The sequence below is a fragment of the Habropoda laboriosa genome, unplaced genomic scaffold (assembly GCF_001263275.1).
Source record: "Habropoda laboriosa isolate 0110345459 unplaced genomic scaffold, ASM126327v1 scaffold45, whole genome shotgun sequence".
In the NCBI taxonomy this organism is placed as follows: Eukaryota; Metazoa; Arthropoda; class Insecta; order Hymenoptera; family Apidae; genus Habropoda; species Habropoda laboriosa.
This window is the reverse complement of record NW_017100168.1, coordinates 772,742-789,927: the sequence shown is the minus strand read 5'-3', so window position 1 is coordinate 789,927 and position 17,186 is coordinate 772,742. Positions and strand designations below refer to the sequence as shown.

The 17,186-nt window shown below is 34.8% G+C and overlaps 1 protein-coding gene across 1 annotated transcript in view; it reads right to left on the bottom strand.

Moving 5' to 3' along the window:
- The window catches only part of LOC108578658 (eukaryotic translation initiation factor 4 gamma 3-like), a 26,261-nt gene extending 12,033 nt beyond the window's left edge, over positions 1-14,228 (bottom strand). Inside the window, exons 1-7 of the mRNA XM_017942027.1 lie at positions 13,127-14,228; positions 7,558-7,916; positions 7,042-7,290; positions 6,674-6,803; positions 6,389-6,592; positions 5,363-5,559; positions 3,951-4,839 (exon numbers count right to left, since the gene is read on the bottom strand). Coding sequence (XP_017797516.1) covers positions 3,951-4,839; positions 5,363-5,559; positions 6,389-6,592; positions 6,674-6,803; positions 7,042-7,290; positions 7,558-7,916; positions 13,127-13,457 — 2,359 coding nt within the window. The 5' untranslated portion in view covers positions 13,458-14,228. The remainder of the gene's footprint in view (positions 1-3,950; positions 4,840-5,362; positions 5,560-6,388; positions 6,593-6,673; positions 6,804-7,041; positions 7,291-7,557; positions 7,917-13,126) is intronic.
- Between the last annotated feature and the right edge of the window lie 2,958 nt (positions 14,229-17,186).

Genomic DNA, 17,186 nt, shown 5'->3' with positions numbered 1-17,186 from the left:
CATATTTGAACGCAGCCATAACCCAATCTTCGACATACATATTATAATTTATAAATTCTTTTCCTTTAACGAGTAAAAATAACTTGGGAGAAAGATATGTACGATATTAATTACAAATACTTTGTTCAATAGTTGAAACGAAAACCGGTATAGAAATGAATATCGCGTTCGGGAAAGTCCGTGAATACAAAATGTCGAAACCACGTTGCGAGCAGCAGACATACTTGTTGCTATACTCATTTAGAGATAAATTGCTTCGAGGCAACAAAATAATTTATACATACATTTTGTATCAAGATTATCCTCTGGTGTCGTCGTTGCATCCGCCTGATCACTTTGCCACAGTAATAATAATTTAAATAAATTTTTTAAAAAGTATAATAAAACCTTTATCTTTTAAAACCGGTACGTAAAAACTTGTCAAAGTCCAGTGTACAATACGTATTTTACAAGGAAAGGAAATAAAAAAAAAAAAAAGAACGATACGTGTAAAGGGCGCTCGTTATGATTAAATAAAAATTATATGTACAAATTCTACGGAATATCGTGGGATTAAAAAAAGCCTTATAGGAACGAGATGCAGTAAGACGCAATATAATAAGCGTATTCGTTACGTAGTAATGTATAAAAGTTAAAAATGAGTGACTTTTTTAATAATATGAGTGTAAAAATATAACTTATGTATAACTATGAATATATAATTTTTGTTTAAAAAAAAAAAAAGATTATAAAAGGAAAAAGGGAAATGGGGAAAACGGAGTAAAAAATACGCCCGGCTAGCACAGCACGTGCTGGCTACTGGAGGAACTCAACGATGCCAGAATCGTGGGACGTGGGCCAAACGCTTTCCCCCACTATGACCTACCGTCGTCTCCCACTATGCCGTCCTCATGCTCTCACACAAGTGTATCAGTAGCTCTGTCCGTGTGCGTAGCCTGTTCGGCATTTTCCGCCAACAATCCACGTTACCACGTGACGTTCGAGCAACCTGAGCGCATGAGTAGCAATCGGGAGATTCCTTTTGAATCTCTGTACGACGGTGTTACTTTTTATTTTTAATTATTTTGTAATTTCACTTTGTAACTTTTCAGTGAAATAAAAAATTTGAGAAATATTCACGTGCAAAAACACATCACTTAAACTTCTAAAGTTTTATAGAAGTAATTTCAAATGTTTATAAAAAATGTGCATTGAAATGAAATATTTTACAGAATGTCATTTTTCGACTTCTAAATTCATCCCTCCAAATTTCATTAAAATCCTCGGAGGTCAGGTATGTAGTCTCCTTGTTAAGTGCTTTGCACATCAATAATTCTCAAATTTTTTATTTCACTGAAAAGTTACAAAGCGAAATTACAAAATAATTAAGAATAAAAAGTAACACCGTCTCACCGACATTCAAAGGAAATTTCCTAATTGCTACTCATGCGCTCAGGTTGCTCAAGCGTCACGTGGTAACATGGATTGTTGGCGGAAAGTGCCGAACAGGCTACGCACACGGGCAAAGCTACCGATGCATTTGTGTGAGAGTACGAGAACGGCATAGTGGGAGACGACGGTAGGTCATAGTGGGGGATAAGCGTTTGGCCCCGTCCTACGATTCTGGCATCACTGTCTGGAGGAACTTCGTTTTGTTCGGCGAGGAAAGAAGCCGAGAACCTCCCTCCAGCAACACAATGGCCAATGTTCGTGTATCTTCGGCACGTTTCGCGCCTTTTCGTCGGATGATGATGTCACCGTTCGGCATGAAGCTCCTTTCAGAGTTCTATGCCTTGTGTTTCAATCATTGGAAAAGACCCGTTCACATTAAAAACATGCATTCCAATAGATTATACAAGACGTCCATTCTTTGATTTGTTCTCAATTTGCTCCCGATATCTTTTCATTCGAGAAATATATCGAAGTAAAATATCGAAATTATAACCTGTGCAACGTGATTCGATTAAAAGAATAAATTTAGTTCAATGCAGTTAAGAAACAAAAATTTGGATCCAACGGACGTTACGTTGATCTTAACTACACCCCTGTCTTTATTTCGCGTAATATTTTGAACGTATTTTTCTCCCAAGGCGTAATAATTCATACATAACTATGTTAGGGAATTAATATATGATGAATAGTCAGAAAAATGTTCTATTAAATTTATCTTTGTGTAAATGGTTAGAAACTTACCCCTTTTTTTATTCCCCATTTTGAAAAGTGTATACAGTATAACTGACTTGAAATGTCTGCACCTTTATTTCACTTTACAATATAACCAAAATATTAATATTTTAAAGTAAAAACATTTACAAAATTAATCATTTCCACTTCTGTCACTATCGTGGTCAAAACACTTTTGTTTTTGAGAAATTTTAGTTCTCCTTGAAATAAAGCAATATTCGATCATGTCAAATTACAAATTTGAGACCCGCACTTTAAACGATGTTTCTTCATTTACTTGAATACTGGCACACTTATCAGTGTTAATAATGTAGTCACTTACATGTGTCATAAGAAACTTAATGGAAAAAACGTTACTTGGTATACTATTTTTAGAAACATTTAATACGACCTGAATGTTTTTTATATATGTAAAGATATTTACTAATATACACTTTTAGTGATTTAATGTATTTTGAGACGAAAAAGAAGTCAAAATTCACGAACCAATATATTACTCGAAAAGAAACTTGCGTTACAATTGCGAATTTTGATGGATGTAGTAAGAACTCAGAAAATTTATAGGTTAGAACGAAAGCAAATCACATTGCAACACCATAGAAATATTCAACAACCCTTGTCGTTAATAATATTTAAAACGAGATAACTGCACGATGTTTTGTCCACGAATACTTTATATCGTGTGAAAAAAGTGTCCTGAAATATTCGGATCTATCTGCACGTGCGTAACTTCGAGACGTAAGATACGTCTCCTTTTATATGCTCGTACACACGTGCCTATATAAAGGCACCTTCGCGGGTGAGCACACTATACATCGTGATTTCTAACGATTTCTGGGGCTCACATGAATACCCGAAAAGCAAGCAAAAAAATGTGTTAACCGAATTGGCAGCTCATAACTATTTATATGTAAAATTATGGACAATGACGACTGTAGAAACTATCATGAAAGCAAAGTTCAAGCTACAGTGATATGTGAAAGGGAGGGGAAAATATCGGAATCCTAACCTATAACAACGGTTTTTTTTATGTTTAAGAATTCTACCTTCTCGCAAAAAATCAATGTGCAAATAAAAATAAATAACAATGTGTAAGTGTAAAATAGATATTAAGAATATTATAGATCGCATAGCATTTTTCAAAGAAAGAATATCATATAACTAAAAATATATTTGTATGATATGAATATTCATAAATTGGACACAAATAAAAGATAAAAGAATATGTTCAATAAAATATTATACAAAATGTTATGGATATGATGTTATGTTACTCACGTAATACTGAATTTTTTATAAAAAAATAATTTTTTATCAAGAGTGATATTAAATCATTATTCTGTATATATCAAATAAATATAACTACATTAAAATAGTTCGATGTATAAAATATGTAACAAGAATATTTATTTTCTTATTTTCAATAAAATAGCCATGTAACTTATTAAGCAATTTTTTACAATAAATCTGTATTTTTTAGATAGAAATTTCGACCTGATACACAGCAATAGCAATGATGGATGGATACAACACATTGACTATTGTATTAATTTCATAATCTCGTCTTATACTAATTATTATCTGAACATTCTTTTGAAGAAATTATTCAAATAATAATCACCAAAATTCTAACATGTTCAGTATTAATTACTTAACCACTACTATTAGAATTATTTCATATTATTGTAATTATATTAAAACATGTTGCACAATAGTCAACATGCTGACAGAACTTTAATACAATATACAAAAGAACATGAAAAATTATAAAAATTGCAAAGACTTACCATCAGACGATTTTTGCTGTTGAATTTCAGTTCGAGCAGGCTCAGGCTCAGGTTTATCGCCAGTCACATCACCATTGGCTTTCAAATGATGCTCTGTTTGACTGTGAGTAGGTGTAGGGGTAGCGCTTGTTGAACTAAGACTCTTTTCCCTCATTTTTTTCTCTTTTTGTTGTTCTTTGGCACTCGAAGGCAACTCAGTTGCAGCAGCAGCAGTAGGTTGATTGTGGGCGTGAGTCTGAGATTTTCTTCTAGGCGGTGAACTCGATGAATTTTTATTGGATAAATTAGGGAACGGTTCTCTGGCAGGAACGGGATTAGCACTTGGGGCAGTGGCGGACGGTTTAGGGACCTCCGGAACATTCGTACTTGGTATAGTCACAACGGAAACTGACGTCTGGGTTATAGTAGGTGTGACAACCGAACTCTTCACTTCAACATCAGTTACAGTCGTTGCGGGTAGCTGCGCAGAAATATCATCCTTGTTTACGTTACGCGGTGCAGCTGGTGGTGGTTCCTCAATGACCACACTTTTTATTTCGCTTCGAGGTTGAAATTCCTTCACAGGAATTTGCAATGGTTTAGACTCCGTTTTCATTGTACAAGTGTCTATTTGAACCAAACTACTAGTGGTACCTAACGATTGACTACACAATGCAGTTACGTTAGGTACATTCTGTGTTGTTGGTGAACTGGTACTACACTGACTGTTCGCATCATTAATAGAATTTGTTTGGGAATTTGATAAATTTTGCGTTACGTTTTGAGTTGTGGATGTGTTTGGTACACAAGTCGGTACCGTCGAGTCGGGACTGGACTCTTCGGTCACGACTTTCGCAAGAGTTTTTGCAACCCGGGCTGCAAAGTCGGCTTGCACCTCAGCATCATTATTCTGTAACAATCACCAATTCTGCGTGATAGACAATGATACATAGCAATCGGATAAAGATTATGCTTGACAACTAAAAACTGGCTCCAAACTCAAATCATAGGACGAGAAATGAAACCAAATGTACTAAGAGAAATAAAATAAACATTCAATATATTTTATATCTCTGTCACCCTTCAGCCATGATTTAGAATCTATGATTAGAATTACAGAACTCTATTTTAAGTAATGTGTTTAAATACTACATTTCATAATTCATAAGCAAATTTATTTCATTTTTACAACAATTAACTGTAGTTGAGTTTAATTATATATATTAAATGCACACGGCTTCTGGGTACAGATATTAATAATGTAAACAATTGACTATAAGAAAATATTAACTATACATTTACTTCCGATGTCATTAATTTACAATAAAGAAGTTCTAAGAACAACTGTAACATTCATGTTATATTTAATACTCTGTTAAATATAAAATTCTTATAGTCAATTGTTAATATATTAATATTCCAATATTACTCACTTGTGGCTGAGGTGTTTCACGGTTGCTAGATTCACCACTTTGAATAGTTTCATTATCCTTGTAAATTTCATGACTTATGTTTTTCCCAGTTGTTGGATCTACGATATCAGTAATAGCATTTTGTCCTCTTGGTTTCCGAGATTTTATCGTATTACTCGTCGTACTTGTTGCACCACCGTTATGACCTGAGTACACATCTTTAAATCACAAAACACATTATTCACCATGTATAAAAAGTGTGCAATTAGTTAACATTTTATTACTACTATCTTAAATTCTTATATAACATAATAGTATATGAATAAAACTTTCGTATTTTACAAATAAGGGACAGTATTTTGCATAGTCATCCGATCAACAACTCACCACCACCATACATTTTATACACATTATTTATAATATACATTGTTCAAAATTTGATGCAAAAATAATAAGAAAATCAATATAGTTTTACAAGTTGTCTATCCAAAGTGTCACGGAAAAACTGATACTGAAGATGTACAAAACTTTACTTTCTTAAGAATAGATTCAGGAATTGACCTGAGACTTTACCTGAACCAAAGAAAAACCTTTGTACAGGTGCGACAGCTTAATGGGTTTTAAGAATTTAAAGCTCCATTGTCATTTGGACTCCTAAGTCATAAATAAAACCTCCTGCAACTTTTACATGTCTTTCAAATGCATTTCACTGATTTATGGGCTTCGTTTTCTTAGAACATTTATGTTTAGAAAATTTATGAATCACAAATATTTTATAGAATTTCACTGAGTGTTCACAAAAGTTGAAATCGTAATAAAATAGTTTTTGCTAGGATTGAACTTCCTTAAGCTAAAGATGCAATATTTTTTACACATACCAAAACATAATATTTAATTTTCATCACGGTTTGAAAACTGAAGTAAACTTATTGTTAGAACCATTGTTTTGCTTTTAAAAATGTACGTTTACGATTTTATTAATAAACCTAAGAATTTAAAGACACATTGGAAAACAACTAAATGTATTATAAATTGTTTATAACTTACCAGTTTGTGACAGAGATATACCTATTGGGGGTAAAGGCTGAGCCTGTTGCGTAGGTTGCTGAAGCGTACCTTGTGGTACTACTGGGGCTCCTTGGGCACCGGCCAGCGGGCCTGCAACGTGTTGTGCCCCACCAGTGACAGCGCTTGTACCTGCCCTACTTAAACTTAGTGGTGTATTTGGTGGTTGACCTGTAGACCAATAATCTGTAAGATAAAATGTAGTATTAATTAATTTTATCTGTAATTTTTACAATAAAATTAATCAGAATAACCTTGGTTACTTACAAGGTTGAGGAGTTGGTGCAGGTGCACCATATCCAAACATATTTTGCGCCGTTATAATGGCAGAGTGTTGAAATGGTGGAAAATATGATTGGTTTTGATGCGTTTGATGCCTTTGAGGTGGACCACCAAACTAAAATTATAAAATATTTATTACACTTACAATCACTAACAATGAAAATGATGAATATGATAGTATTTTAGAAGCAAATAATGTTTCATTTATAAGAGAAAGGAATAAATTTGAAGAAACTTAGTTATGAACAATATTTAAAGACAATAAGCTTTTCTGTAAACATTCTTCTTTTCTGGTTGGATGAATAAAAGGAATGATGCATGACAATAAATATATAAATTCAACAGTACTTAACTACTACCTGAAGGGGTATTTGACTGTTCATTGCGAATACGGACTGCTGATGCGGACCGGGGTGAAGATTAGGGACTTGATACATTGCTCCAGTTTGCACTGGCAAACCACCTGGATGATAAAGCGCAGTTGGCTGACCTCCACCTCCACCAACTCCTGACATTCCAACTACTTGTGCACCAGTACCTCCTTGACCCCCTCTGTGACTTATGCCTCTTGGTTGTTGTGGCCTTGGACCTGGATAATAACCCTAAAATAGATGAATTAATAAGTAAAATTCATCTATTGATCTTCCATCATTGTACACTATAATATATAACATACATTAAGCCAAATATAAATTGATCAACTATATGATACTGTGTTCTAAACATATAATTAATGTAATTTGCAGTATGTCATATTAAATTACTTTGAATGTTTCTTGTATCTTACATAGTTTATATAAATAATAAATAACAGTGTAAATACATTAGTGAAATTATATTTGCAATATTTTGTAATAATTTCTGCTCACTTGTGACGTTGGCCTTGTTTGTGTTGGCCCATACACTTGTGACAGAGGTTGTGGTTGAGGTTGTAAATGGGCCTGTTTTCCCATTTCCTGTGGTGAGGGGGTGTGCACAGGAGGTGTTGTAGTGGGAGCTGGACCTTGCGGCGGTTGTGACTGTACCCCGGGTGCTGGGGTTTGAGGTGGTGCTTGCCCTCCAGCAGGACCTCCTGGCGGTATACCTGCTGCAGATTGACCAATGGACTGTAAGCCGCCAAGTGGTGGAGGTCCTCTGCCCCCAGGTACTCCTACACTACCCCCTCCTCCGCCCACCTGGCCCCCTGGTTGGGTGCCGTAATTTTGTCCAGACACATGAAAGTCTGATCCTGCAATTTAAAGAGATATTCATAGTTTAAGTATTATAATCCAAACACGAGAAATGTAATGAACAAAACAAGTCAAGTATTAAGATTCATAAATATATTATGCTTCATAAATATATATGTTTATATTGTTGAATTAATTGCTCTAGCAATTTTCACGGGAAATTAACTGTTTCTGTATACGTGAAAATAGGTTTAATTTTTTTGAAGTAAAAATTAATTTCTGTTCGCATGACTACTTTAAAATAATTATATATCAATAATTCGACAAGTAATCGTCAAATAACCAACATTTTACGAGGTACAATTGCGAAATTATGAAATATATACATTTTATATTATATTACAAAATTAAAACACACGATTCACGTTATAATATTGAACATGTTTCTCAAAAAATACCTGCATCACATTTATGTAGGTGTTAACTGCAATTCAAGGTTTGGATAAATCTATTAATTTTGCGAAAAATTTTACATTATTGCTTAAAAATTATTCATTATACAATTCGAAATCAAAAATGTAGGTACAGATCATCATGTATTTATTTCTTCATCGGGAGTATAATTATAAAATATTTTTCAAATACAGATTTAAGCAACAATTCGAGGGATAAATGATACCGATCATTTCTACAAGTACTAGTTCTTTATTATCTTTGTTTATCTTGCATATTGAATACATATATTTAATTTTATGGTATTGAAAAAGAAAAAAAGAAAATAAATTTTGTTGTACACTCAAGTTTGCATATGCGCGATATTGTCCTGCCGTACTGCGCTCGCCATTCTGTCGTTAAATGAATTACTCGTGAAAGCGATTATGCGTGGAATTGCATGACATCGCTTGACACGTCGTCGTCTAAGAGATGCAGTACAATCGGTTACATGTACTATCAAAACATCCAGCGAATTAAAATTACTATCCCCAAAAAATACTACGAACTCGTCGACAATATGATGCACCGGAGGTATGTAGTTTTAGGGGAACGTGAAAAATGTTTTTCAACACATGCTACGACTTATCACGAAAAAATATATTAAAGATGCAGAAAGATAAAGAAACCAAAAAATATGGATACTTCGTCGCTCACCGCTGAAGGTCGGCACAAAGCTGATTACCGTTTTTTTTTCTCACGCAAATATTATGCCTGTTTATACAAATAGATCTTTACAAGGAAAGAACAATGAAGTGACAGCAAGGCTCGAACATGAGCAAAGAAACCGAGAAGACGGCCTCGCGAACGGCCATCTTTGCACATGTGGGCAGGGACCGGAGCAGTGCTGCTATCTGTAGTCCCGTGAATGCATTGATTGCTACGAAGGGGGGCGAGGCCGAACTCCATCACAATGATCGTATTAAGTACCGTGAAAACACGTAAATTACATGTACATGTATGTGTACTTTAAAAGATGTAAAGAACTTCAGTTTCAATTCATTACAATTATTTATACTAAAAAAGTACTATACTAGAGATTTTTTTATAAAAAGAATATAGTACTGACAGTATATCTTTTATGTTGCTTATTTTATCTCAGAACATAGTAGTGTTCCACGATTTGAACTATGATATAATTTTTTTCATTTCCAACACTTATGCACTTCTCTTGAAATTCATTTTATGTATACAATTTTCATTCAATAATAACGCGAGTGAAAGATGTGCTTATTATATTTGTTATTTAATGTCATACAATAGTTATATGTAAGTAATTTAAGCATTATTTCTTTTATTTGTTCATAAAATACGCATCAATAAACGGATATATATTTCTTGCTACATTATAATCAACATTCTAAGACATGATGTGTATATCAACATAGTGAAAGAACGTGGCCTGGAAAATACAATCCAGAATGCAATACGTCATTTCCGTTGCCGATTCCCTCCCTCCTCCACTCTCCGTGCCCACTTCACTGCCTTTCCTCTCCCCTACTTCCACTAATAAATTGCGTATATAATACACGCATACACACAATGGCAAGTATATTTCATAGAATAATTTTGATTTTCATTATTCAATAAACCAACGTGATTTGAAAATAATTCGAGGAACTTAAGTGTAAGAGAAAACTAGTATCGTACGTAAGAAGATAATTCACATGAAAGTAGAAGTGAGGTTAGAATGATCACACTTCGGCCACGTGGCTGTCCAATGCAAAAACAGAGACGTGGAATCAATAACCGTGGAAATACGATATTTTGGCGTTATAATATCATTGGAAGGTAAAACATTTCTTACAGCTGGTAACTATATTTTTTAAATACCGAAACTTATAAGCAAAATAATATTATTAATAAATAGATTAAATGTGATAAACAAAATCGCCATGATTCATTTGGAATATTTAAAGAAACATACAATGCGTTCTTGGAGTCGGTACTCATACATTATTGACACCAATGTTAGAATTATTACCCCTAATTTTTTATTTTCATCACGTTCACCTATTGAAATATAAATTTCAACGAAATTAAAGGAATCTTCGTTATATCTGAAAGGATAATATTTTTAATAATTGATAATAATCGATACGATAAAAATAGAGTGCAGACAGATGAATCATTCTCTATCACTGATACCTGTGAACCAAATTGTCATAATGAAACTTTCACTGTACAATCAATAATAATTCAAAAAATTGTATACTTAATAAAACTGGAATATTGATACATATAAATTTAAAAACAATATTGTACACTCAACGTTACCTCACCCTTTATTATTATAAAATCAAATGAGAGAATTAAATGGACCTGAAACGAATAAAATACTTCGGATATTCATACTTCAAAATTCTCTGGATTGCTGGAATTTCCTGAAGTGCTAGAACGTTGGCGTCATATCATGGCGAGACGTATCATGCAAGAGGAAAGAATCGAACGTACCTTCGCGACTGTACAAGGTAGAAAGCATTTTATCGATTGACCTATATCGTGAATTGTCTACAATGCCGCCCAGGGGCGCTAAGGACTAACCTAAATACTAAGCAGTCCGATATATCGATACGGTAACCAACCGTAAATCACAAGCATTTATCAATCGAGTTTCTCCTTTAGAAATTTGTCGTTTTGATACGAATATTTAAAATGTGAAATAAAAATTAAAAAAAAAAGTATATTATTTTATACAAAATTAAAATTGCATTATATTAGCATTACGAGTTGGCGGTTCATAATATTGGCATTACTAGTAGAGCTAGAATTTCTAGACTTGATAATGCAACTGAGCAAAAAATTATGAAAAGAAATTACCGTAAATTAAGAATGTGCTCGAGATTACTATAAGTGGGAATACAGTGAATTTATTTTCGCAAACATTATTCGGTACAAGCTGAGCTTGGCTGTGTATCCGCAAATAGACGCAAACGATTCGACTTCTGACAGATAGGGCACCAGGTCAAATTAACTACCTCCAGTGTGCTCGAAAATAACGGGCTTCGTGTATGCACATCTTCTCTGTACGTATAGGTACGTTTTGTGTGTGTGTGTGTGTGTGTGTGTGTGTGTGTGTGTGTGTGTGTGTGCGCGCGTGTGATGCATTGGCGCACGCAATTAAAGATTTTGTTTCAGATAAAGACAGAAAATCCCATGTTATATCGAATCAATGCAAATCATATTGAATATGATTTAACATAGTTTCAATTTGAGACATCGATCTCAAAAATATTGAAGTTCGATTAGAATAAATAATAGACGTTGCTCAAGGGCAGGTGTAACCAAATAGGAATAAACAAGCAAAGGAAACCTAAATTCAGGATAATGCTTCCATTGGTCACGAAAATGTATGTCCATGATGGAGCAAACGAAGATGGAGCTTTCGCTTGGACTAAATACATGCAAGTGACTGATTAATGGTATTGCAGCAGGATTAGTATATTTTTATCTTGACTTCTAGACAAAAATAGTATTTAGAAGAAAAGTAATAGATCTATACAAGCTATAGAAACTACACACTGCGTCTCCGCATTTTTATAGTGCTGTATCAATTTTGTAATTTTTTAATTACATACAATTTTGTTTTTCCTAATGGTTTCTACGTGTGATGTAAACAAGATTATTTAATGAAACGGAAAAGTTAGGCTAGAAATGATTGAAAAATAACTTTAGATTATTAGACAGAAATTCTCAAACAAGTTGAACTTGCATGTTAGTAGTATAGCAATAGTATCTGAATTTTCGTGAATAGATTCCGAGAATTTGCAAGGTCAGTATACGACATTCGGGTCACCGATTTGGCTCAAATCTTCCACATAATTAGTGGATACCGTGTATGAGAACGTACTAAATGCACAATCAAGCACCACTAATCGAACTTCTATGAGAAAATTGTATTTCAAATTTCTATTAGATTTTTATGTACGTACTTATATGTATACGTATTTTTCTACTTATATGTATCTTTTTCTGCTCGAACATGCTTGTTCCATTATCTTATAATTACCCCCTTAATCTTTTGCAATTTCCAATTTACATATTTTAATTGAATTGTGGTGAATATTAGTTACTGCTTGACTTGTATGTGTTAACCGAATCATATTTTATTATTCAACGATACAATACTAGCCTTAGAAAACTCTCCACTAGTTCTTTCAGTAATGCAAGAGTCACGTGTTTTTGTGTCAGTCACCTTTCTTGAAGATGAAAGTGCATTGACACTAACAGCACGTATGTTCATAGAATATGCACACTACTGTTATTATTTCTGCAAATAATTGACAATAGCTTAAATTAACAATTAAAACATCCAGGTATCCTAACAATAAAGCAGAAAATTTGAATCAAACAATTAAAATTTCGAACAGTTACATTATCACAAGTCGGTAAACCGGTCCATTAAATAAAAATAATACTTCTCAATCGATAAGCATATCGATAAGTTATGGAATTCTTAATAGATCATTTTCAGTCACGTCGTTTATTGTGAGTGAATATTTCACGGTATTTGACGTTCATCTTCGTTTCAAGGAAAACCAATTCTTTTATCAGTGAAACAGGGTTCCTGCCCCACTAATTACAAGTCGACATTTCCATAGTCCCATACATAAAAGAAAACAAATGATAATAAACATTTTATTAATAAAAAAAAAAAAAAATTACTATAGCTACAGCGAAAAATACCCTTATAAAAACCGTTGCTGTATAACCACCAATATTAATCTTCATTATCTCCCCCTCCCCCCGACCCTCCATTGGTTGTTCTTGTACTTACTGGCGTTCGCAGTGACCACTCGATACTGCGGCGGTGCTTGCTGATGTTGTGTTTGTTGCTGTTGCTGTTGCTGATGACTCAAATGGTTAATGTTGACAGTCAATTGATGATGGCTCAGCTGATGATTCAAGTGGGGACTTGGCGAGGGTGGTGGCTGATGGGCCGGATGCACGTGGTGATTGTGACCTGGCTGCGGATTTTGTGGATGGGGGGCCGAAAGGTGATGATGGTGATGGGGCCCTCCACAATGTGGCAGGAGGCAGTGCATAGGTCCTACACCTACAGCAACACCCACTGCGCCCTCCTTCGAGACGCCATATCTCGAAACCATTCTTCCTGATGTGGTTTTTCCTTCTTATCCAGTGTCAACGGTACGCACGGCTTGGTCGATAAGGTTGGTCGAATGAAAACCGATCAGAAGGACGTATTCTTTTTGTTGATTGTTTCGATGATCCTTTCAAACGATGGATGCATCAGGATTTGAAGAGTCGTTTTTAATTGTAAATACGATAATTAAAAACGAATGCTGCATGAATATTATCAACTACCTTTTTTATCATTGGGGTAATGCGATCGAAACAATTTATTTTCTGTTCACGCGTTCATTCGTTCGTATTCCTAAATTGTGTTCGCGTGACGTCGTGTGTGAAATCACGGTTCTGTTGGTTACGTCGTAAAAATAAATACGTTATTTTTTTCTCTTGATTTTTGTCGTTTCTTTTCTTATGTTGTTTGAAGTATTCAAAGCTGGTGATAGGTTCGGTGCATCAAACGAGCGAACAAGGGTGTCACGTGCAAAAAGCTCATCGATATTTAACCGACGCTACTTTCTTCGTTGTCCACAAATCTTTCAATCGGCAATACTGCACCATGATGTCATCGTCTACTTGATCGGCAATGTAACAAAGAGCCTTATGCACAGAGCTCATCTGTCGTGATAGTCGAATATGCCGTATGGTTGAAGTCACGAATGATCTTTCTGAAAATACTGACAGTTTCGTTGATTCCTTTACTTGTTCTAATTTCCTTTATACAGTCGTAAAATTTTCTTTATTCGTATATCTATGATCATTTCCGACTTTTATCTCCGAGTGATATTTTTCTTTCTTTTCAATCGATTATAGTAGTTATATATTTCAAATTTCACTTATTAAGATATTTAACGCCGGAAACGTCAAAAAACACTTTTCTTTTTCTTTTTTTTGAGAACAGAAATTTTTGACGGCTAGAGGAAAACGTAGATCAAATTTTTGAAAGGTGTAAAAATTTGAAGGACGACGAAATTTCCATTGGAACGATACTAGAACGAAAGAAATAAAGTGTCTTGGCCAACATTTAATGAAACGATCGATCGATAGTCACCGAATTTTCCTGCCTGAGACGCGTTTTATACACGAAATGTCTGTACACGTGATGATCCGAAAACAACATTTTAATTAGACACTTTTTTTTATAAAATAATGCAAATTAATTCACACATGCGAATTTCATTATTCAAAAAACAAGTTCACTATGAACATTTAATTTTCTGCCAGAAAATATCGCGCCACCATATTGTTTTTGTTACGATATCGATGCACGCGATTCCCTCTCTCGATGTAATACTCCCGCACTCAACTGTCAAAACTTCTCAACGTGGAGATGCACAAAGGCAGGAGACACGCTGAAACGGACGGACTATCGTACCTCTTCCATGCCAAAATCGATATTTAAGGCTCGACCGGCGTCTCCCTCTTTGTACCGCCCACTCCTGCCACGGGAAACTTCCTGTTCACAGAGCACATACAGGTTATGTCTACCCAAGAATTTATCACTAAAACGAAATTCAGCAACGAACGCACGAGTCCGTTTCACAGTGACTCCTCCAAATTTTCTTTCTCGCACGTTCCTTCTTCGCTATTGGATCACTAGGGGAAGTCTCGAGACTGATGATCGGAGGTATTCGGCCGCGTGCCGAAAAGTACCGAGTCGCACGTTCTATGTAGTTCCCTCCGTATCGAGATTTATGAACGCGATAAAAAGCGCCGTAGGTAAAGAAGCGAGTTGCTCGCGACACAATGCACACACACGGTTTTTTAATAACACTACAGAAATTCGATAGCATGCATGTTACATATCCAGGAAAAATTATACACGTCGGTAAGTTCGAACTATGCAAAAATTGAAACGATGGAATCGAAACGGCGTCAAGTCGTTCCTAGGTTGCGTGAGATTCTTTCTCAGACACCATGAGGTTGCCCAATGGTGTATAATCACCCTTTTCCAGGGATTTTCCTTTTCGATATTACAATCGAAGTCTGATGTGTATTTAAAGTATACGTTTGTAGCTGTGTAACGTGTGAACTCGAAGAGGGGAGAGGTAAACCAACGAAGACGTGAAGACGAGCGTACCCTTTTGCAAGGGACGCGGCGTAGACTGATGCAGGCTAGTCCTTCTCGCACGACCTACGAATCGCGACCCGTGGCCCCCTACCCATTTCGTTCTGCAACTAAGGAGCGACAGGATCGTGCATTGTTTTCGAAAATACCCTTTACTTATTCCATGACAACGAATGAATTAGCAGGAAACAAATTTTTTTTTTAATTTTTATTCTCATGCAGTATATAAATTGATTTTTTTTAAAGCAGTAAATGCAAATTATATTTGATATATAAAAATATTTTAAGATCTAATATCGAATATTTCAAAGGATATAATTAAATGAGTGTAATATTTCTTGTTATACTCTGCATTCCTATGTATATTTTTATTGTAACAAAAATTTAAATTACTTATATTTTAGTAATTCTGAATACATCAATTTTAACATCGTTTTAAAATAATTTTTTATTTCAAGAACAAACATGGAGAATTGTACTTATTTTGTGTATTTCAAATCACATAAAGGTGTTTGTAAATTTTTTTAACAGTTAGGGAGTAAGGTATAAATTTGAAATGTATGCTTTATAATACGGCCCTGAAGAGTAGTCAAACGCCAAACCCACACCGAGTCGAAGGTACGGCCGCGTGCGCAGACCAGTGGACAGAGTGCAAAGGCCTGCGCATGCGTAATGGACGTCGACACGGCAGACCCTTCAACTCGCATGAATGCAGTAGGCGCAGCCCCACGACACTTGAGGGTAAGGTGACGTGCAGCCTTGTGCATGCGCGCATATAGCCCGTTCGCTTTAACTTTGCCACGACATGTCACACCCGTTTGTTTGTGCTTCGTACTGCTATGAGAGACAAACCTACTTATACTTATAACAAATATCCCCTAAAAGTTCCAGCAATATGCTTCAGACTTTTTAAAATTTCAGTCTCTTTAAATAAATAAATTAAGTAAATTAAGTATATATATATGAATGAGATAAAGTCAAATATGATTTTTATAATAGAATATAAGAGAATCTAAACACTTTGCACAATCGATTTGATGCCAGTGTATTTCACATGAATGAAGACCCACCCAATGGCGTAGCATCGACATTGTAACGAATAACCTAATTAATTGTAAAATTTCTTACAGAAACCTCATAAGATGTATACATAAGAAATAGTAGGAAATTATATTTTTTACTTCAAATCTATAGGCTTCAACACGAAAAAAAAATCCAATGCGTTTTAATATAGAACAGACACGTGAATAAATATTCTTTATCATTACTGATGCACTACACGTTCCAAACAAATAATATTATTATGATTCTTCACTATCCTTCTCAGAATACTGCGCATCGAGACCGTGCACACGTATTCGCCAAGACCTAATCAAGTGCAATAAACGATTCCTATCAATATCTCATATATTTTCTGTTTAAAATTGATGTATTAATTATTCAGCATCCTCTATATCATAATTCATCGTTACATGTGTGTACCTTTCCCATCAAAAGTACGAGAAAAAACATTTAATTCGTTTGTACCAACTGTTTGATCGATAGAAACAGACAAAGCATCTGAAATCCTATCATTTGCAATTCGAACATCTCTCCATGCAGCAATAAACAATGATTTAATGAATCAAAGCATCTCTGTGATCATAGGATGCGCACATACTACCAATAGTAAGACCATTCC